We start from the raw sequence: 22,534 nt of genomic DNA on the forward strand, positions 1-22,534 counted from the left end.
ACACACTCACACCTAGGGCCAATTTTAGAGTGTCCAATCCACCTACTGCATGTCTTTGAGATGTGGGTGGAAACCGGAGCACCCGGAGGAAACCCACGCGACCACAGGGAGGACATGCAGACTCCGCACAGAAGACACCCCAGCCGAGGATTGAACCGGAAAACCTCATGCTGTGAGGCAACAATGCTAACCACTGCACCACCGTGGCCGCCCTATTTAAACATTCTGATAGATGTGATAAATATAAAAAATTTTTGTTCTCATCAGTCGAGCAAATTAAACTTGACTTGAGAGATGGAAATTATAAAAACAAATTAGAAACTATTGAAACTAAATGTCAGTTCAGGTTGAATGCACACCAACCGCCTGGATTAAATGAAAGCATTAATACAAAATGCTTTTTAAGAGAAAAAAAGGTTAAGAATAAATCAATTACTTGATATTACATATTTTTAATGTTGAAGTTTGTGTATTTATAAAGTTTTACACAGGCAATAGATTTTATGCAAGTATTTTTTAATTGATAAGTTAATAGGTTAATTGTTGAGTTGATTCAATTGGTTATAGATTTTTAAAAAGATTTTGTATTTTTACTGCGCATCATTGTCTGAGGAAGTCTATTATTAAAAGTGTTGGATGCTAAAAAAATGCTGTTATTGTTCTCCATTTTCCATTTCCAGTGTGGCAATTGTGATTTTTGGTAAGAAGGAATAATGACACTGACTGACTAACAAAAAGGCTGTGAGAACACTTGCAAAAGCAAAGAACAAAGCATCAAGAGGTACTCTACCAGCTTCTGGAAAGAGATTCAGCTTATAGCATTAAGAAACTATCAAGTTACAAGGCAAAAACAGAAAGATATAAAAGATAGCAGACAACCTTCATAAGGGATGCCAACAAAATCCTGTTTCCCATTCCGTAGGACATTGATGGCATATGGAAGGAGTAGTTACAACTACTGAATGAAGAAAACCCCACAGAAGATATACTGCCCCAAACACAGCCTACAATGAAAATGAAGGTCCCACCCTAGACAAAAGTAAGAACAGTACATAAGGAAAATGAAGTCAGGGAAGCAAGAGACTTGGATGAAGTCATAGCGGATATGCTCAAAACGTTAGTTGTGTTAGGAAAAAAAATGGATCTTGAAGGTATTTCTAACAGTATGGAGAGAAAAGCATATCCCAGATGACTTAAAAATAAACATTCTAGTGCCAGTGTTTATGCAAGAGCAAAGGGGACAATCACAACTGTCAGCAGTACAACGGTATCAAACTGTTGTCACATTGTATGAAATTGCCGCAAAGGATGAGTGATAAATACTCCGAGAAGGAGAACCTAAGATGGGAAATGAGTAGTTCAGATTCAGACCGGGATGCAGCACAAGTGACCCAATGTTTGCAGTGAAAAACAGTTGTAAACAAGCTAGAGAAGAAGAGTGAGCTCAACCGGGCAATCCTAGTATTGGAGAAAGCATATGACAAGGTCACAAGAAAGCCGATTTGTGCAGTCCGGTCATGGTGTAATGTCCCAGAAATAGTGGTAGAATCAGTGCAGGCTACATACAAGGACCGAATGACAAGAATATGAACAGTGCTCGTACTCTTGAAGGGGCTCTCAGTGGGAACAGGCGTGTGTCAAGATTCAGCACTGAGCCCACTACTGTTCATACTAGTGATGGACTACATTAGCAAACAGGTTGGAGGGGACAGACCAACAAAGCTGCTGTATGAAGATGATGTCACATTACAAGCAGACTCTGAACCTGAACTTCAGTAAAAGACTGGAATGGAATGCCTAGCTGAAGGCACATAGGATGAAATTAAGTATAGAAAAGGCAGCTGCCATGGCAGCAAATGGGGGCAAATCAGAACAAGCTGAAAACTGAGACAGAAGGGAAAACAGTAGAACAGGTTAACAGCTTCAAGTACCTGGGAAGTGTGGCTGAAGAGAAGGGAAGTCCGAATAAAGAAGTCAAAGATAGATTCAGTGGGGCTGCAGCCAACTGGCACAAAGTGTCAGGGATACCTTGCGATAGAAGAATGCCAAAGAAGCTGAAAAGTAAGGTGTAAAAAACAGTGGTGCAACCAGTAGTGCTGTATGGTACAGAAACTTGGGCAGTGAAGACAGAGCACAACTGAGGAAGCTAGAAGTGATGGAAATGAAATGGCTGAGGGGGATGGTTTGATGTTCACTGTGGAACAGACAAAGAAATGAGGACATCACTGCGGAAGCCCTAGTAGCTCAAGGTCAAAGAGAACAAATTACAGTTGTTTGGCAACATGTGCAGGAAAACAAAGGACAATCTAGGAAGACGATGTGGGGCAGACAAGAAGGCAGCAAGAGGGTCCAACAAAGGGATGACTGTGAAAGAGAAGTCCTGCAACAGTCAGACATGACTGTCAAAGAAGGTAGGAGTGTGGCACTGAATTGAGAGAAAACTGTATAACATGGGAAAAAAGGGGATTGATGACGACCAGACACACCTTCTTAGGATGGGACAATGTGCTCAATATGAAGAAGTGCTACTTGGGGAAGCAAAAGAAGTGTATGATTCAAAAGAATGTTTAGCAGACACAGCCTGTTCAGAATATAAACCTGACTGTAATCTTTACTGCTTATGAGAGTTGCCTTCAAAAATTCTCTACAGATATATATTTTGCTAACTGCACCCAACTGGACCATTCATTCGGGGGGGGGGGGGGCAAGTTTCCTGAGCTACATGGCAGCCATTAAGGCCACATTGAATCCTGCCCAAGAATAACAATCAGTCCTCCATTCCCTGGTGAGAGTCAAGTGGTAGCTAGCTGGCCAGATTCTGTTCCTGTGAGGCAACCTTTCCACTTCCATTGGAAGCATCTCCCTTCAGAGTTCCACTACTATTGCCTTCCAGTGGAAACATGCCTCCGCAGAGCTCTCTCTCTTCTTACCAACGTTCCAAGCTCCATCTCTACCCTCTCCTACATTTTTTCACAATCAAATCGTAAAGGGAAAAAAAGACACTGGCTGAATTATCTTTAATCCGCCTTTTGTATTTTCGTATATAAAATCCCATTTTTTAGGGGATCCATCCTCAACCCCTCCCCCCCAATTCCTACAGCATTACCTGCCAGTATTTTATTTCCTACTGCATTTAGTCATAAAAAATCTCCTGAAATATAATTAACTATTCCTAGTAATACTGGTTTAACTAGACACACTTTGAGAAGGATATCGGAGCCACACATTCACAGTTTATTTATTGTTTTCTTATCAAATATTTTCTTCCCTGCACGATATTAACATCTTCGCCATCAAATTCAATAATTTCTACATTTCTTTTATGTTAATATCTTCTAATTTTATACAACTCATACACAACCTAAAATTGTAACACCCTTTTTAGCTACTGTTATTTTATACTCCATTTTGTTCTCTTCTTTTTGTAATTATGTACAAGACATCTTTGAAATTTAACATTCATAAATATACTGCTCATACTTAAACTGTGTTTAAACGTAGTTATATGTGTACTAAATAAAAATTAACTCTATGAGCAAGTTCGTTTTATCCTCCAACTGACTTTATATCCATCCTTCACTGATTCATCCAACTGCCGATTATTCACAAAATCTAATTCAAGGTTGTGGGGGCCAAAGTCTATCTTGGCATTCACTGGGTACAAAACTAATCCTGGATGGGCATCGGCTCATCACAATACAGATGTATATAATTTTTACCTTATTTCTACAAAATGCATCTCAAAAAGTTCTTCTGCAACCTCCCCTGCTCCAGCTTTAACATCTTCGTTCATATTCAGAATGCAATAGTTGTTCAAACTACTGTTGCCTTTTTTCTTAATAAAATTAACAACAGCTACATATACATGTTCCTAATTTAGCATCATAATTCTACCTGTTCAGAACCTTATAAAACATCTTCATATGTTTTTCGTTTAACTTTTTGTAAGAAGCATCCTCTAATTCATCACTTCCTGGTGTATTCTCTATATCTATTTCTTGAAATATTTTCTTCAGCAGCTATCAGAAGTACAAGACTCACTACTATGTTTCTTAAAAAAAAAAAAAAAAAAGCTTTAACTCTGATATTCACACTTACACTCTTAAATTGTTTCTAATGTCCAGCACTCCCAATTACTATACATACAATGGATATAAAATGTGTACACACCCTTGTTAGAATGCCAGGTTTTTGTGATATAAAAAATGAGATCACAATAAATCATTTCAAAACTTTTCCCACCTTTAATGTAACCTGTACAATTCAATTGAAAAACATCTGTTAGAGGGGAAAAAATATAAAAAATAAAAAACGTACAATAAGCTGGTTGCATAAGTGTGCACACCCTTAAACTAATACTTTGTTGAAGCACCTTTTGATTTAATTACATTATTCAGTCTTCTTGAGTAGGAGTCTATCAGCACAGCTCATCTTGACATGGCAATATTTGCCCACTCTTCCTTGCAAAAGCTCTCCAAATCTGTCAGACTGCGAGGGCATCTCTTGTGCACAGCCCTCTTCAGGTCACCCCACATATTTTCTATTGGATTTAGATCTGGGCTCTGGCTGGGCCACTCCAAAACTTTAATTTTCTTCTGGTAAAGCCATTCTTTTGTTGATTTGGATGTATACTTGGGGTCACTGTTGTGCTGAAAGGTGAAATTCCTCATCTTCAGCTTTCTAGCAGATGCCTGAAGGTTTTGGGCCAAAAGTGACTGGTATTTGGAACTGTTCATAATTCCCTCCTTGACTAAAACCCCAGTTCCAGCTTAAGAAAAGCAACCCCAAAGCATGATACTGCCACCACCATGCTTCACTGTGGGGATGGTGTTCTTTTGGTGATGCGAAGTGTTGTTTTTGTGCCAAACGTACCTTTTGGAATCGTGGCCAAAAAGTTCAACCTTGGTCTCATCAGACCATAACACATTTTCCCACATACTTTTGGGAGACCTGATATATTGTTTTAGCCGGGCCTGGATGTTTTTCTGTATAAGAAAAGACTTCCGTCTTGCAACCCTACCCCATAGTCCAGACATACGGAGAACATGGGAGATTGTTGTCACATGTAGTACACAATCCGTACTTGCCAGAAATTCCTACAGCTCCTTCAATGTTGCTGTAGGTCTCTTGGCATCCTCCCTGACCAATTTTCGCCTCGTCTTTTCATGAATCTTGGAGGGATGTCCAGTTCTTTGCAACGTCACTGTTGTCCCATATTTTCTCCACTTTATGATGACTGTCTTCACTGTGTTCCATGGCATATTAAATGCTCTGGAAATTTTTTTGCACCCTACTCCTGATTAATACCTTTCAACAATGAGATCCCTCTGATGCTTTGTAAGCTCTCTGCGAACCATGGCTTTTGCTGTAGCAGGCAACTGAGTAAATGTCAGAAAAATCCTACTAGGACAGTTGATCATTAATTGGGGTTAATCAGAATCTCTTTAATTGATGGCAGGTGTGTATCCAAGAAGACTAAATGCTGTAATTAAATCAAAAGGTGTTTCAACAAAGTATTAGTTTAAGGGTATGCACACTTGCGCAACCAGCTTATTGTACGTTTTTTATTTTTTTATATTTTTTCCACTAACAGACTTGTTTATCTTTCAAATGAATTCTACAGATTATAGGTCACATTAAAGGTGGGAAAAGTTTTGAAATGAGTTATTCGAGTCTCATTTTTTATATCACAAAAACCTGGCATTTTAACAGGGGTGTGTACACTTTTTACATCCACTGTATATACATATACACACACACACACACACATTTTAACTGTAACAGATGCAATGTATTTATGGGGAACACTCAGGTGCTGCAGTCTTGGAATTAGCGTTTATCCCTCCTTTATGCAGTTTTCACTGCTCTGTGTATTGCCATTAGAATTTGTGAACTTTTAACAAGTTCCTATTTTCTAGTTTTACTTTTTGTTACACCTCAAGTCTTAATTTTTATTTTTCAGTTTCTCTTCTATATTTCACTTTCTGCATGTTCCAATTTTTTTCTTCAACAGGTGGTCCACATAAATCATATAGTATTGTTCTATAAAGAAGATAGTGTGTGTGTGTGTGTGTGTGTGTGTGTGTGTGTGTGTGTGTGTGTGTGTGTGTGTGTGTGTATATAGCACACACACACATAATCTTGTAGTGGAAAGGAATGTAACATATACAGATGCATGGTCTGAAATGTCCAGGCTCAGCAGCATGTTACTAGCCTGTATTCTTTACTGGAGGTCTTCAGGCTGAGCCCCTATTTAATAGGCTTGTCTCCAACCTCACATAGGGCATATAAAACTGATCAAATCTCTTTACATACAGCACAAAGGTCTGGATGGAAGGTAATATATGATAGGATTGCAAGCATGGTAAGGGACATGAAGACGGTGGAAACATAGTCCAAGGAGGTTGTAACTCTATTTCAGTCTTTTACACTACACAGTGAAACACTAACAAAATGATAACAGTGAGGTGCAATATGTTCTTAATGGTGGTCAGGCTCAAACACCCAGAACTGGTGACAGTTTCAAAAGTATTAACACAGAAAGCATGAACTTTCAGATTAATGCAAGAGGCCAGCAGTTAGGGCAAACCAAATGATTGGTTGGTACATCACCTAGGGACAGGAAGGTAATTATGCTCTCTTTCAATCCCATGTAAAACTGTTGAAATACTGTGTACAGTTCTACAGGTAATGTGTGGACAAAAGTCACGCTGCATGACAGGAAACACAGAAATGCAACTAGGATCATGGTTTGTTCTGAGCACATGTCCCAGGCCATCTGGAATTAGCAGATGCCTTAGTGAAAGGATTGAGTTGATTGGTTGCTGGCTGGTAAAGGTTGGCTGGTCTAGAGCTTGGAGTAAGCACTCATTGGTCCAACAAACTCAGCAGCACAGCAAAAAATAAAACTAGAAAATGATTGACAAACAATTGGCTTAGTTTCTGGTGTCATTCCAGGGGGATCCAGTGCCTGACAGCCTGGGAAGACATGATCGACAGACCACAATGCTTTGCTAGAGATGGCCTGCATCCGTCTCAATTGGGCTTCAAGCTTCTGGCAAAGGCCCTTACCTCCCCCATAGTGCCTTTTTTAGGAAAAGTCATGAGGTCGATACTACCAACTAAAAATCTCAACAAAATGCAAATTAAATGTTATGCTGCTAACCGCTAAAAGTCTAGTCATGAATCTGCACTCACTGCAAACCCTGGAAGACGCTGACATTTGTGCAGTCACAGGAACCTGGTTCAAAGCTGCAGAGATCACTCCAGCCTTACCTGGTTACTCATCCTATCATACATTCAGACCCCAAAATGTGGGCAGCAAAGACAAAGGCGGTGGAGTTTCAATATATATTAAAGACACACACACACCTCCAAGGCTGGTCAAATAGTATGACGCACAGGAGACACTCCAGGTGCAGTTAACTGTTGACAAGACCCCTATTTACATTATAGCTAGATACAGGCCCCCAAATTTGACTCAAGATGCCCACTCTACCTATCTGGACCTCTTCAAATCTATCAATACTCAACTCTTTACCCTGATCCTGGGGGACTTTAATTACCCAACCATAGATTGGAAAAACTACTCCTGCCAGAACAAATGGCCAGAGATTCCTCGATTTTATCAATGCAAATGCCCTGGAACAGCTAGTTGATACCCCCACAATAGGTGATATCTTGGATTTGGTATTAACCAACATGAGTAACCACTGCAGCACCCTTACATTATCATCTTCCTTGGTAAAATCAGACCATAACGCGGTCCCTTTCGAAGTCACCATCTCCCTTGACCCACCTCTAGCTAGGGTCAAACAAAAACTTCGCCAAAGCGGACTACAACTTCCTGAGGGATGGTATAAACAGCTTCACAGCCCCCTCCCCCACTGTAGGAACTGGCAGTAATGTCCAAATCTACACAAAAGTACTATACAAGCATTTATACAGATGCATGGAATTAGGAATACCTGACAGGACAAAATCATCCTCCACAAGGAAGAATACACCTGTCTGGTGGACATCTGCAATAAATAAACTATATAACAAAAGGAAAGATTTGCTGTCCAGGAGCAAGAAGTAGCAGGTGCCCAAATGGAAGCAATTTCTCCTTAGCCTGAACAAGCAAATAAGAGCATTAGTGAAATCCTCTAAAGCTAACTTCTGAGTCCAAATTGGCCACATCTATTAAAGACAATTCACTTTGTTATAAGCCTAGCACTTGCTCCTAAAACCTTTCTTTTAAGTGAAGCACCCTTAAACTAACATAAGCACTACATCCACCTACAACCTGTGCTAATACCCACTTCCCTTCAAAGTCCTCTCTCTGACCCAGTTACACATCACCTCCTTATACTATTCTGGCATGTCGAGTGGTATATTACTGACGTCCTCTCCAGTTCAGCTGGTTAATCTGGGAATCCTGAGACAATGTTACAATTGTCTCATGTACACAGACAACCCTCTCCTCCTCCCAACAAACACAAACACATGTGAGAGATGTAACTATATAGCCAAACTGGAGGCTGAACTCTCTCAACACAGGACTAGCAAGACCAGACAGGAGGAGAAGGTAACCACACACACAACAAACCCAGTCTCACATAAACCAACCACAACTGCAAAACAAACACATAATAACACAAAGACATACTCAGAGGCTCTAATAAAAAACTTACCGAAACAACAGAGGCTCCCAAAGCAGACATCCAAGAAAACACCACCTCAAAACACTGCACATGCAACACATAGTACACAAAGTCAGTGTGCCAAACAATCACAGCCCTTAAGGCGAAACACCATGCCTGATACACTAGTAATAAATGACTCTATAGTCAGACACACTGACATCCCGCTTACCAGGCTGAACAAAGAGAGGGTAATGGTGAGCTGCCTGTCGGGAGCTAGGATCTGCCACATAACACAAGCACTCAGGTCACTCCAAAGCAAGTACAAATATGACTCCGTCATTGTCCATGCCGGCGTGAATGACCTGAGACGTACCTCCTTGGACTACATGAAAAGAGACATAGAGGAGCTCTCTGATTATGTAGCCCAGGCCGGTATGAACCTGACCCTGAGCAGCATCTTGCCCTCACCAAGAATGATGCCACAATACAAAGACAAGATGATCAGCTTTAATAATTGGCTCAATTACTGGTGCCTTTTTTAGGCAAGGCTCAAAAGACAAACCCACCACCTTAGAAAACAATAAAGGAAAAAAACTAAGGGTAATGCTGCTCAACGCCAGAAGTCTAAATCTCAAGATGCAGGCTCTCGAAGCACTCCTCAGTATGGAGAGCATCGATGTCTGTGCAGTAACTGAAACCTGGTTCAAGGCTCCTGAGAGCACCCCAGCCCTACCAGGTTATACCTCGTATCATGCATTTCAGCCCCAAAACCTGGGCTGAACCACAAAAGGAGGGGGAGTGTCCATATTCATTAAAGACACCCACACCTTCAGGTTAGTGGCAATGCACGAAGCATCGGAGACCATCCATGTGCAACTAACCATAGGCAAAACTGCTATACAACTTGTAGCATGCTACAGACCACCCTCTCAATCTCAGGAACTCCATTCAGCCTTCCTGAAGACAATGGAGGATATGAATGTCTCACCAAATGCCATCATATTGGGAGACTTCAACTATCCAAACATAGACTGGGTGCATTATTCAAGCCCCAATACCCTAGCCCAAAGGTTCCTGGAATTCATCAACTCAAATGCGATGGAACAACTAGTCACCTCCCCCACAAGGGGAAATAATATACTTGACCTGATCATCACAAACATGGGGACAAAATGCTCAACACCGGAAGTATACCCTCACTAGTGAGATCAGACCACAAACTAATAACCCTAGATATACATATCCCACCCTCCACCCCCAGCACAAAAGACCACAGTGAGAAACTTCTCAAAAGCCGACTTTATACTCCTTAGGACTGAAATGGTATCCTTCAAGCCCCCTGGGCCAGTGGAAACCACATCCCACACTGACGAATCCTTCACAAATGCTTTCTATGGGCATCTCCAAGAATGCATGGATCATGCAATCCCAAATAAAACCAAGACCCTTTCCAACAAAGGCAGGCATCCTATCTGGTGGACCCCAGCCATAAACAAACTTTATAACAAGAGAAGGAAGCTACTGCAAGACAGAGCAAAATCCCATAAAGGGAAGGCATCTCTGATCAGCACTAGCAAAAAACTACGTTCACTCATAAAATCATCAAAGGCCAACTTCGAGAGAACAATCGCTAAGGACACTAAAGATAACCACAAGGCAACCTGGGCGGAAACCCTCAGATATGCTCAGAGTTAGTTCATAACGGCAAAAAATACACTGAACCCACAGATATTGCCAACATACTGGCAGACAGGTTCAGTGCAAATTTCTCCTCTCCCTCTCCCCCAAAAGACGAAATAATTATCTCAGCTGAATGCAACCTCCCTGACATCTTAGATGTCCAGGTGAGAGCTGCTCTCAACAAAGCTAAAAATACAGCATCCATGGGACCTGACGGTGTCCCGGGTTGCGTACTACGTGAACTCCTAGAGGAGCTAAACCCGCACATAAGAACGCTGTTTAATCTTAGCCTTACTACAGGATACGTCCCTGAACACTGGCGTACAGCTACAGTGGTCCCACTCCACAAAGGTGGCACCTCTACAGACCCTGGAAACTACCACATCATAAGCTTGACCAGCCTGGTCTGCAAAGCTATGGAAAGGATCATGATGGAACTCATAAACAAAGACATCGGGGACCTACAGACAATTGACCCTACCCAGTTTGGCTTTGTAAAAGGCAGATCCTGTCTTTTAAACCTGGTGGACTTTTTTGAAACAGTCACTAGAGCCATCGATGAAGGCAAAGCAGTTCATACAGCCTACCTGGATCTGGCAAAAGCCTTCGACACAATACCCCACTCAGGCATCATAGACAAGCTCAACAGCTTAAATGTAAACCCATTTGTCACAAGATGGGTTGCAAACTGGCTAAAGGACAGAACCCACAAAGTCAGAATAGCTGGAGCTATGCCAGACTCTAAGCCAGTCGCAAGTGGAGTCCCACAGGGCTCTGTCTTGGGACCCCTCTTGTTCGGCATTTACTTCTCAGACGTGCAGGCAAACATAGGGGGGTTGTGGCTGACAAAGTTAGCAGACGACTGCAAACTAGGAGCCATAGTCGATACACCAGCTGACACATGCTTCCTCCAGAAGGGCCTCACAGAAACAGACGACTGGTGCCAGAGTCATGGCCTTAAACTAAATGCCAAAAAATGTATAGTCATCCCCTTTGGAAAAAACAAAGTACCCACAAATTACCAAATAGGTGGTAATCCATTAAGTACGGAAAAAGTAATCAGAGACCTGGGGACCCAAGTTGATAGTGACCTCTCATTTGACACCCACGTCGCCAAAGTGGTTAGAAAGACCTTCTACCTTGCCCACCTTGTCATGAAGAGATTCACATCCAGATCAAAGGATGTCATTGTACCCTTATATTCCTCCCTTAGCAGGCCTATGATTGAGTACAATGCCCCATTTGGTATGTACCTCACCCGGCACCTGCAGCAGCTGGAGAGACCCCAAAAGTACCTTACCAAGAAGATCAAGGGTCTCCAGCATATGTCATATGCTGCCAGACTAAAAAAGCTCCAGCTCTATTCAGTAGCATACCGCCTGCTCAGAGGCGATCTGTGCCTTACGTACAAGGCCATGTCCAGTTCAGAATTAATGGACATGCTCCACCTCAAAAAATCCAAATCCATCAGAGCCATGAGAGCTAAAGATCTAAACCTCAGCACAAATATGAATAGGACATGCTGGAGGGACAGATTCATAACCCAGAGGCTTCCCGCACTCTGGAACAGGATACCTGTCCATGTTAGGCAGAGCCCCTCACTGACTCTCTTCAAGAGAAATCTAGACGGATGGATGGGTGATCGTAGGTTTACCCCAGGGGTCATCTCTGTGTCATTGCTAGACAGAGGCACAGTAAACTAAATTTAATTTAATTTGTGCACTTTTGTATCATTACATGGGGTGGCGAAAGCCACATACACTTTGGCTAGGCTTATAAATGCCCTAGGGCACATAGCCTAGTACTATACTATGAAACTATAAGGCCTTCTTCACATATGTCAACAATCTTAAAGGAAGCACCCACATCTGTTCAGAACTGGTGGTCAAGGGCACTGCATACACAAATGTTGTAGATATAGCCAATCTACTGGCTGACAGATTCAGTGAAAACTTCTCCCCTCTGCCCCCCCCCCCCCCATCAGTAAATCAGGACATCCCCAGTATCTGCCTCCCACCCCTTATCTCTAGGGAAAGGTCATCACTGTCCTCTCAAAGTAAAAAAATACAGCCTCCATAGGACCCGATAACATCCCAGGCTGCATCCTACATGAACTCAGGCATGAACTTGCAGCACCATTAGGCACCCTATTCAACCAAAACCTGAGTAATGGCTTTGTCCCAGCCAAGTGGAGGACAGCCACTGTCATCCCTTTACACAAAGGTGGAGTGTGCACCAATCCAGGAAATTATAGACCCATCAGCCTAACAAGCCTGATCTGCAAGGCCATGGAACTGATTATCATGGACCTCATTAACAGGCACATTGGCAACGTCCAAACACTTGAACCCACACAGTCTGGCTTTGTCATGGGGAAGTCATGTCTGTTAAATCTGGTCAACTTCTTTGAGACAGTCACCAAAGCCATGGACAAGGGGAAAACTGTGCACTCTGCCTACACTAACCTTGCCAAAGCCTTCGACACTATTCCCCACTCGGGCATACTAGATAAACTCTCTCAACTAGGCATCAATCCATGTGTTACCAGATGGGTAGCAAACTGGGTCACTGATGAAACCTACCTTAATCAAAATAAGGGATGCCACCTCAAGCAGTAGACCCGTAATGAGCAGCGTACCCCAGGGATCAGTCTTGGGGCCTCTGTTATTCGGGATATACTTCTCTGAGGTGCAGGCCAAAACCAGTAGGCTACGGCTGACCAAGTTTGCAGATGACTGCAAGCTGGGTGCAGTCATCAATTCCACAAGTGATGTGGACGTCCTCCAAGAGGGTCTTACCCAAACAAATGACTGGTGCCAGAAAAATGGCCTCAAGCTGAATGCCAAAAAATGCAACATCATCCCCCTTTGGGGAGAATGAAGTCCCCACATATTATCACATTAACAACAACATCCTAAGTACACAATCAGTAGTGAGGGATTTGGACACCCAGGTTGATAGCAACCTGACTTTTGACCACCATGTTGCTTCCGTTGTATGGAAAGCTTTCTACATGGCCCACCTCATAAGTAAGGGTATCTCATCTAGGGACAAAGAGGTAATAAGCTCCCTGTATTTTTCCCTTATAAGGCCAGTAATTGAGTACATCACCCCCTTCAGCATGTCCTTCGCAAAGCACATGCAGCAGCTGGACAGGCCAAAGAGGTTCCTCACCAGGAGAATCCAGGGCCTCAAACACCTACCCTACACAGATAGGCTAAAAGCCCTGCTACTCTACTCAGTTTTATACAAACGCCTCAGAGGTGACCTCTGTCTGGCATACAAAGCAATCTCAGACCCTGCATTGACGGGACTGCTGCATACCCGCAAGTCAAGCTCCACTCGAGCAACCTGTATGCACGACCTCAACCTGGTCTGTAATATCACTAGTACTTGTTGGAGGGAGAGATTTGTGTCCCAGAGACTCCCCCATCTGTGGAATAGACTCCATCTCCATGTCAAGCAGAGTACCTCATTATACCTTTTTAAGTGCAACCTGGACAACTGGATGGGAAACAGAAAATACACTCCTGGGACTCCACCTGTGTCCCTGTTGGACAGGGGCTCTGGGTGCTGACTTGTCTAAACATGGGCTAAACTCTTGGCTAGGCTTATAAGGGCCTCAGGGCCAATAACCTAGTAACCTCCAATGATCCTATGAACAGGCTTAAGCAGTTTGTACTCTCTTCAGAAAAAAAAGGAAAGGAGTGGAGGGCATATGTAGAAACAAGGCATTTTAAGCCTGAGTGAGCTAATGCCTTGTTTTCTGTAAACTTCCATTTCACACCCATACCACCTTATGGCGTCCAGAACTTTTGGGGTCTGGCTTCTTTAACTAAAGGACTTACCAGCTAATAAGTAATATTAGACAGGGTAACAAAATGACACCAAGATAGTCTAGGATTTCTTGCAGTAAAAAAAATTCATCCTTGTTTGCCACTTACTAATTTTTTTCAAATTTATGCTCACATTTTCAGAACTGAGAGACCTACATGTTACTGAGATATATGGTGTGAAACACCAGTGTGGGAGACAGGACAATTCACTGTCAGCGTTGGTTTATATCACATTTATATCACACTATACTGTAAACATTGCTAGTTGTTTGCTAGTAGTTATGAAAATAAGCAGTTTCCATATGTACGTAATACTTCTAAAACCAAGTGACTTACAAACTGTTGCATTACATTATGTGAAACCTTAGGTATTGTTGAAGAAAACATTACTTGATACTTGCACCGTAAGCTCCACATCTTGAGACATATCTAGTATTATTTGTTTTGCTAATTATACAATTAAGCATATGTTTTCATATTTCTGTAAATCTCAATAAACATGCACTTCTAGAAAAAATCTTATTGCCGTGTGAAAGATTCTCTCTGGTTAATAAAAATGTACTATTTGGGGCTTGTGTGCATTATAATATATTAGAATATTTATGGAAAAGACATGACTGCGCCAACTGTTATCAGTGTAAAGAATATGTCTTACTGACAACATTGCTATTTGCACAATTTTAAGAGATTTTATTGTTCACAAAACATGTACATTTATAGTATGCTTTTTAAGTTTATTTTTCAGAAAATGCTCTGGAATCCAAGATGTGTGTAGACTGCTACAGGTGTGACATTCCACACCACATACGTGTTAAAGAGTTAAAGGAGATACGTAATGGGATAATGCAGGGCAATGTGTGGAGTAGGTGGGAGGGGTCATGCTTACCAGATTAAGGGAACCTGTGTACCTAGTTCAATCCAGATAATAAGGGAACAATTCTTCATGAAAAACAAGGTAGACATTTGGAAGGAGCTGCCAAAATGAAATGACATGCAGAGGCTAAGACAGTTGGGACATGTAAAAAAAACTTGCAGCGTTTACTTAGAGGAGAAGGAAACGGAAAAGCAGCTGCTCTGGGCTAGCCTGCAGCATTCAAGAAGACCACAAAGACTTGCACTGTCTTTCTGTCTGCATTTTTAACACATATATTTCGATACTGTAATGCATTTTAACACATAAATTTTGATACTGTACGGCTGTTACAAACAAGTCAGTTGCACAGAAGTGACAGTAGAAACAACAAATATATGATTGAAAAAGCCAGTAAAGATGAATAAAAAATGAACATCTACAAATCACAGCAACTAAGTTACCTGTGGTAATGCCTCCAAGACGAGTGCCATCTTGGCAGCTTCTCCGTACTGCTGGTAAGCTTCAGCCTTTAGTTTCATCCTCTGTGCTTCAGCTTTTCCAACTGCCTCAATAGAAGAAGCTTCTGCCTCCCCAATTCTTCGGATCTTTTCTGCTTCTGCTTGGGCTAGAAGTACTTGTTTTACCCTAAATAAAAGAAAGAGAAACTGACTTGCTTTAATCCTGTAATTTCTTCCAATGGATTTTCTTTTATTTGCTTGACTAGTGCAAATATGTTTCAAGAGTTAGAAGTTTTAGTACAGTTAACCAAGTGAAACCACTGAGGCGTATAAACACAATGATAGAAGCAGACTTGTGATGTAATGAATCTACCCAGGTGTCACAGTAAGACCCTTTGAAGACAACCTTCCTCTACTTTTGCCTCAATCAATATTTCAAATCCCAAGCATCTTTAAACTCCCTAACTACATTTTACCAATGTCCCCAGAAATGTGTTGTAGGGCTCCAAAATCCTCTGTAAGAAACAATACTTACTTTAAACCTTCTTAAAAACCTCCCTTACTAGTTTCCACGCATGCCACTTATAATTTCTATTCTTCAACTCCACTGCTTTTAACTTCCCCATGTAAAAAGTGTGGATCTCATAACCCACTCTTGCTTTTACTGTTCTTTATTTCAACATAAACATGGCAAGCTTTCAGAATACTGCCTTATTCAAGATCCTTCTGTCTACATCACCAATGAGGTGTCTACTCTACACACTTCTCCCCCAACAAGAAGTCACCTTGTGGCTTCATTAACAGCACCTAATCGTTCAGCAGGAAGATAGGGGATGGGCATTCCAAGACTAGATAAGAGCCCTGCAGCTTATTTGTTCCTGCCCAGAAAACCCCACTGGCACATCTGTTCCATAATGGTGAGAGTCAGATGGTAGGGAGCAAGTCAGTTTGTTGGTCCGGCAGGTCAGCCTACCCACGTCCCCATGGCACTTGCAGAACTATGAAATTGTAGCCCTCAAAGAAGACCTTGCTGACTGGTATGACTGCAGCATGGCAGTGTGGGCTCCTTAAGCCTGTACTCCATGGGTGAAACACCTAGTGCTTCTGCTAGGTGTCGGGAGTGGGCCTGAGCTGCCCTCTGCCCCCCAAAATGGGCGAGCTAGCACTGATCGCTCATTGCCATCCTGCTCAGCCTACTTCTACTGGCACCCAAGACGCTAAATGAACTTAGGTCACCTGGGGTGTAATCAGGGCTGTATCCCTCTGTGTCATGTAGCTGCCTCACGTTTTAATTAAAATAACAATCTCTGTCTTTTATATATAGGTGCCAAAATTGAAAAACAGTACTGTGGCTGTAGCTGTAACAGTACCCTATGCAAATCAGCTCAACATCATTAGGTTACATTCTACCAATTGTTTACCACTGCCCTTTCATAATGCAGTGTAGTGTATGAATCTATTTAGTTGAAATCCTTTCCTTCCACTGCCCATAAAAAATACAACCATTACCTACAAATCTATGAAATTATCTCATCTAAAATGTAGAACCTTGCATACTTTTGAACTAAATCATATTTGCCACTTATTAATCCACCCCATTCAAGTAGTTTCATGCAAACAAGTAACTAACTCGAACTACTGAAGTGATCTTGATGACCCGCCATCTCATCAGCAATACTGGACAAAAAACTGTTACGTAAATTAATCCTGACAAACTTTTTTCCAGTCCCCCCCCCCCATCTTATTCTATATTCTCTAACTTCCACATTAGCCTCCTATGCCTATGTGATATGGTGTCAAATGTCTTCCTCATTCCAGGCCACATCAAATCCACATGTTTCCTGGGTTCAACACACTACTACACAAAAAAGGCAATTAAGTACAGCTGGCAAGATCTGTACTCTGTGAATGTATGTTTACACTTGCAAGAAAACTAGTAAAGATGGAAGTGGTCCATCAGCCAACTCTCAGAATTCTTTTCATAACCTTCACTAGGAATACAAAGTCCAACTGACAGGATTGTAACTATCTAGTTCCCTCTCAGCTACACTCTTGTGTAACAGACCCACTGTCCCCACCATGCAGGCTTGCAGCACCACTCTTCCAAAAACAGACAGCTGAGGTTTGCTAGACATCATCTTAATGGAGATGCCACATCAACAGGCAGAATGGGAAGCAAATGTACTTGTATCCCGCGTTTCATATCCCCTAAACTCAAGCTCCATTCCCCCTTCCCAAGGCACTGGTCCATATGTTTTGTTCCCACTCACACTTACCTTACTTTCCCATGCCATCTTCCTGTTGTGCTGTTCATCTATTACTTACTGAGGTAAAAAATGAATTTATTTCTGCTTGATCTCCAACCCCCCCCCCAGAAAAGACAATGTTACAAAGTTTTCTTTATCAACCAGCTTGTCTTAAGATTTTATTTCTGCCCCATCTATATTCTTCTTGACTTTCCTGTACTGACCACAACAAATGATTATGGTCAACTTCCTCAAAGATCACTTTCACCTCCTTCTCCTCCAGTTCTCACTCGTGTATTCCTTTTTCTCAATGCCTTGCTTTTTTAACTAGACCGGTTGCCTTGCTTTTCATATCATCTTTTTTGACACAAGACTCTATTCCCTCTTTTAATCCATGCCAAATAGAAAGAATGTGAACTTGCAGGAAGTTTAAAAAATAACTGTTGGGCCTCAATGATCAGTGTGCAGCTTGAACAATGCGGTGAATAGAGGAGATAATTTTTCCCTTGATTTCTTTCATGTTTGCTCAGCATCTTCTTGAGTTTTAACTTGCACTGTGGGTGACTCAGCTTCCCATTAGCTGTAAGCAGAATGTGTTAGCCTTTTGAAGCAATCAACTGTTCCTGATGTCACCTCATATTTTTGAACTGTTCCTCATAAAATCTATTTTTTCCTAGCAAACTATGGAGAACTGCAGTCATTAAATAGTGACAAAGATACTAGAGTTTCAGACTTCATATCCTTCACGGAATGTATGCTTGTGTAAAATTCACGTAGCAACCTTATAAGTGTATCAGTCGTATTTAAAATCTGTCCTTATTTATTTATTTTGCCTTGTCCCTTATCCTTGCTCTAAGAGATTGAGAGTTCCTTTTTATCACAATTAGTTGAACTGCACAAAGTGGCTATATCTGATGATTTGGAGTGAGGACTGTTTGTCAATAATGTAACTTAGCTCTCGTCATTTAGTCATGTAAAGCCAGGCTGATTAAACTGAACAAGAGTGCATTTGTGTGGAAATAAATTGGAAAATCCTGAGGCCTCAGAAAATGCATGATAAAGAAAAAATATATAAATGTCATGACTGTTTGTATTATCTACTTTGAAAAACAAAAATAAATATAATAAAAGAAAAAAATATATATATAATTCAACAGCTTCCCAAGGACATAAAAAATGTATTTAAAATCTGTCCCTGATTTTGGACTTTTGTCCCTCAGTATGTATGCATGCATTTTACATATTTATTTATTTTGTTTGTTTTGAGCATTGTCCATGACTACTGCACTAAGAGATTGAGAGTCGTTTTTAATCATAATCAGAAGTGTGCAAAGCAAAGGTAGTTTTTATAACTGCAGGAAGGAGGTGGGAAAGCTGTTTGTGGATGAAAGCAACTTACCTTTCTTGTTACTAGTGCAGTTTAAGCAGTCTGCCTTCACAGAACTAGCATGCATTTGTATGAAATAAGTTGGAAAAATAATTCAACGTGGCTACTGTGATTATGTAGAATGCCTGACAGTGTCTCATATTTTTTGTCTGCTCCTCAAAAAAATAGTACTTTCTGGCAAATTGAGGATTGCAATCACTAAATAATGACAGGCACTTGTGTTTCAGGCTGCATATTCTTTGGAAAAGGCACATTTACAGGTGATCGCTGCACTGGTGGTTGAAGTACAAGAATTTAGTGGTGCAGTATGTGAGACAGCAGTGTGCTTTTCAGGATGTCTCCCTTGTTTTCACGGAAGTACAGCCATGGAGTTGGTATATATAATTTCATAGGGTGTGTGTGTGTGTGTGTGTATGGGGGGGTGCTCTTACAATGAAGAATGCAAGGGGGGGGGGGGTTTGCCCCTCCCCCAAAAAAGATTTTTGTGGGGTTTTCTTCAGGTTTTTTTTTTCAGCTCACCATTTTCAAACGAAGCCCAAAAAAGATTGATGGCTCATAAAAAATCTTTGGAAAATGCAAGTTAATGCAAAAACTGTTACTCTAGCAACTCCTAAGTACACAAGAAGAATATTTAAAATCTGCCCTTGATTTTGGGCCATTATCTTTCATTTTTTGACTCTGTCATAGAGTCTTTTGCTACAAAATTGAGAGATTTTCTTTTTTTTTTTTTTACTACACCCAGATGATGTGCATACAATAAAGAGGCTGTAACAGCTGGACGGAGACGAGGACGGTCCGTGGACGAAAAAAAAATGAAAAGTTATGTACTTTGCCATAACATTAGATCCATGGTGTCTTGCTCTGGCTGGCTTAACGGATGGGTTACTGGTTCTGACTGGATCTGACCTTAGCACTTTTTCAACAGCCTGGATCCAGGGTTCCTTCCCTACTTATAATTTCCTCTAGTCCTTAGAATACATCAGTTTGAATTTGCCTGCTTGTACCTAGTTATCTTTCTAATGAACACAATACAAAATCACCAAACTTATGTAAAAAGATATTAACAAGGGATAAAATAGCTTCAGGCTGCAAAAAGGACAAGGCCCTGGTCAGGTCCATTCGATCAAAGGCTGCAACAAAGGAATAACTTTTACAAACAATGTTATCTTTCCTTTCCAACTCTCAAAAGATTTGGCATATTCACTAGCAACTTAAGAGTCATGGGAGGTCTAAGATATTCCAAAGAATGCTGGAGCCAAAGAATGCATGGGATCTAGATTGTACATTGTTTGTAATGCGACACAAAAGTATGCACAGTAGATTACATAACTGCAGCACAGATCTCATCTAGGGGTACTCTGGCAAAGTAAGTTGTGGAAGTAGCCACTTCCCATGCTGAGTGAGTTTTGGGCTTGTGCAGTAAAGTTAACTCCTTCTCCTTATAAACAAAGGAGATGCAGTTGGAAAGCCACCTAGACAAGATCACATTAGAAACTCCTTGGTCCAATTTGATCTTTGAAAAGGACAAAAAGAGTTCATGAGAAGTTATGTACCTACCATAACGTTCCATCTTAGTTGTCTTCTTCTCGCCTTCTTTCTAGTTGGATGGGTTCGGAGCCGATCCTCGGCTCCGACTCGGCCAATACTTAAGCTCGAGAGCTAATTCCACCGGCTCGAGGCTCCCCTATATCCCACAATGCTAGGCGGTAACTACTCAGATCTCGTTTGATAGCTAAAACCAAGCAGTTCTAGTCTCCATAGTATGGAGAAGAGAGAAAAAGAACACACCTCTATATAAACCTGTATGTAAGCTACCACAAACATAAAAGGGAGAACAGAGGTGGTAGAACATGTGGGAAGGAAGCCCCAATGGAAGATCCCAAAAATTCCTATCGGTCTGTCCAGGCTGGGGGGAAGGAGGTTGGGACGCAAGAAAGAAAGCGAGAAGAAGACAACTAACATGGAACGTTATGGTAGGTACATAACTTCTCAATGTTAAGTTGTCAATCTCGCCTTCATTCTTGCTAGATGGAACCGCGTCCCTAGCACCTTACCCCGGGTGGCTTATCGGAACAGACTCTTGAGAACAGTGGAACCAAAGTTGGCACGGTTTCTGGAGGCCATATCCAATCTGTAATGCGAGATAAAGGTATGAGGTGAAGCCCATGTGGCTGCTGCACAAATGGAATCTTTTGGTAGCCTGTCCTGAAAACAGATGTAGCTAATGCCCTGGCTGAATGAGCTCTAGGTCTTGAAGGCAGTGTTTGATGTCTGATTTCATAGATGAAGGTAATTATAGAGGTAAGCCATCTTGAAAGGGACACTTTGGAAACTGGAAGGCCCATTTTCCCTTCCGCATAAGACAGGAAGAGCTGGTCATATTTCCTGAACTGTTTAGTCCTGTCTAAATAATATCGAAGTTGGCGATGAACATCTAGAAAATGTAACTTTTGTTCCGACCTGTTGGAATAATCAGGGAAGAAGACAGGGAGATCGATAGTCTGGTTTAGATTTACCTCAGAGGAAACCTTAGGCAAGAAGGACGGATTAGTCCGGAGGGACACCCTGTCTTTATGGAAAACTAAGTAAGGAGGACGACTGCAAAGAGCATGAAGTTCAGATACCCTTCTAGCTGATGTTATGGCTACTAGAAAAAGTGTTTTCCATGAGAGCAACTTAAGAGGGCATGAAGCCGCAGGTTAGAAGGGGGGGAGAATCAAGAACGCTAGGACCAAATTCAAGTCTCACTGAGGTGGGGGATCTTTGATTGGGGGCTTGAGCAAAAAGACACCTCTTAGAAATGCTTTGCAGAGTTTATGGGACATGATACTGGAGTCCGAAACACCTACATGAAAGTTAGATATAGCAGCTAGTTGTACTCTAATGGTAGATGAGGAAGAACCTAAATGAAAGAGCTCTGCCAGGAAGTCTAGGATAGACTGGATAGTTGCGGTGAAGGGGTCTATATTTTTTGATGCTGCCCAGAAGGAAAAACGTTTCCACTTACTATTGTAAATCCTTCTGGTAGAAGACTTGTGAGAGGCTATCAGGATGTTACGGACCGAATGAGAAATTAAAGGAAGCCTGGCTAGGGTAGGAATCGGAGAAACCACGCTGTGAGGTTGAGAGATTGGAGGGAGTGGTGCAACTGGCCCGACTGATGGGTCAAAAGATCTGGCACTGGGTCCAGATGCCAAGGCTGCTCCAAGAGGTAATGATGCAGGAACGGAAACCATATCTGTTGAGGCCGGTAAGGGGCAATGAGGATCATAGTGACTCTCGAGGCGATAGCTTTCTGAATTAATTGAGAGATCAGTGGAAAAGGGGGGAAGCATACAGAAGTCCCCGGGGCCAATCGTGGACTAGAGCGTCTCTGGTGGGTTGGCCTGGTAGAGGGAAGAGGGTGAAGAAATCGTGACACTTGCTGTTTTGGGGAGTAGCAAAAAG

General features: G+C 41.7%; 1 protein-coding gene across 2 annotated transcripts in view; it reads right to left on the reverse strand.

Moving 5' to 3' along the window:
- FLOT2 (flotillin 2) overlaps positions 1-22,534 on the reverse strand; it is a 1,587,019-nt gene that overhangs the window by 297,898 nt on the left and 1,266,587 nt on the right. For both annotated transcript variants that reach the window (XM_044054428.1, XM_044054427.1), the window contains exon 9: positions 15,458-15,641. In XM_044054428.1, coding sequence (XP_043910363.1) covers positions 15,458-15,641 — 184 coding nt within the window. The remainder of the gene's footprint in view (positions 1-15,457; positions 15,642-22,534) is intronic.

The sequence above is a fragment of the Protopterus annectens genome, chromosome 13.part0 (genome assembly GCF_019279795.1).
Source record: "Protopterus annectens isolate FY-2018-M chromosome 13.part0, PAN1.0, whole genome shotgun sequence".
Classification (NCBI taxonomy): Eukaryota; Metazoa; Chordata; order Ceratodontiformes; family Protopteridae; genus Protopterus; species Protopterus annectens.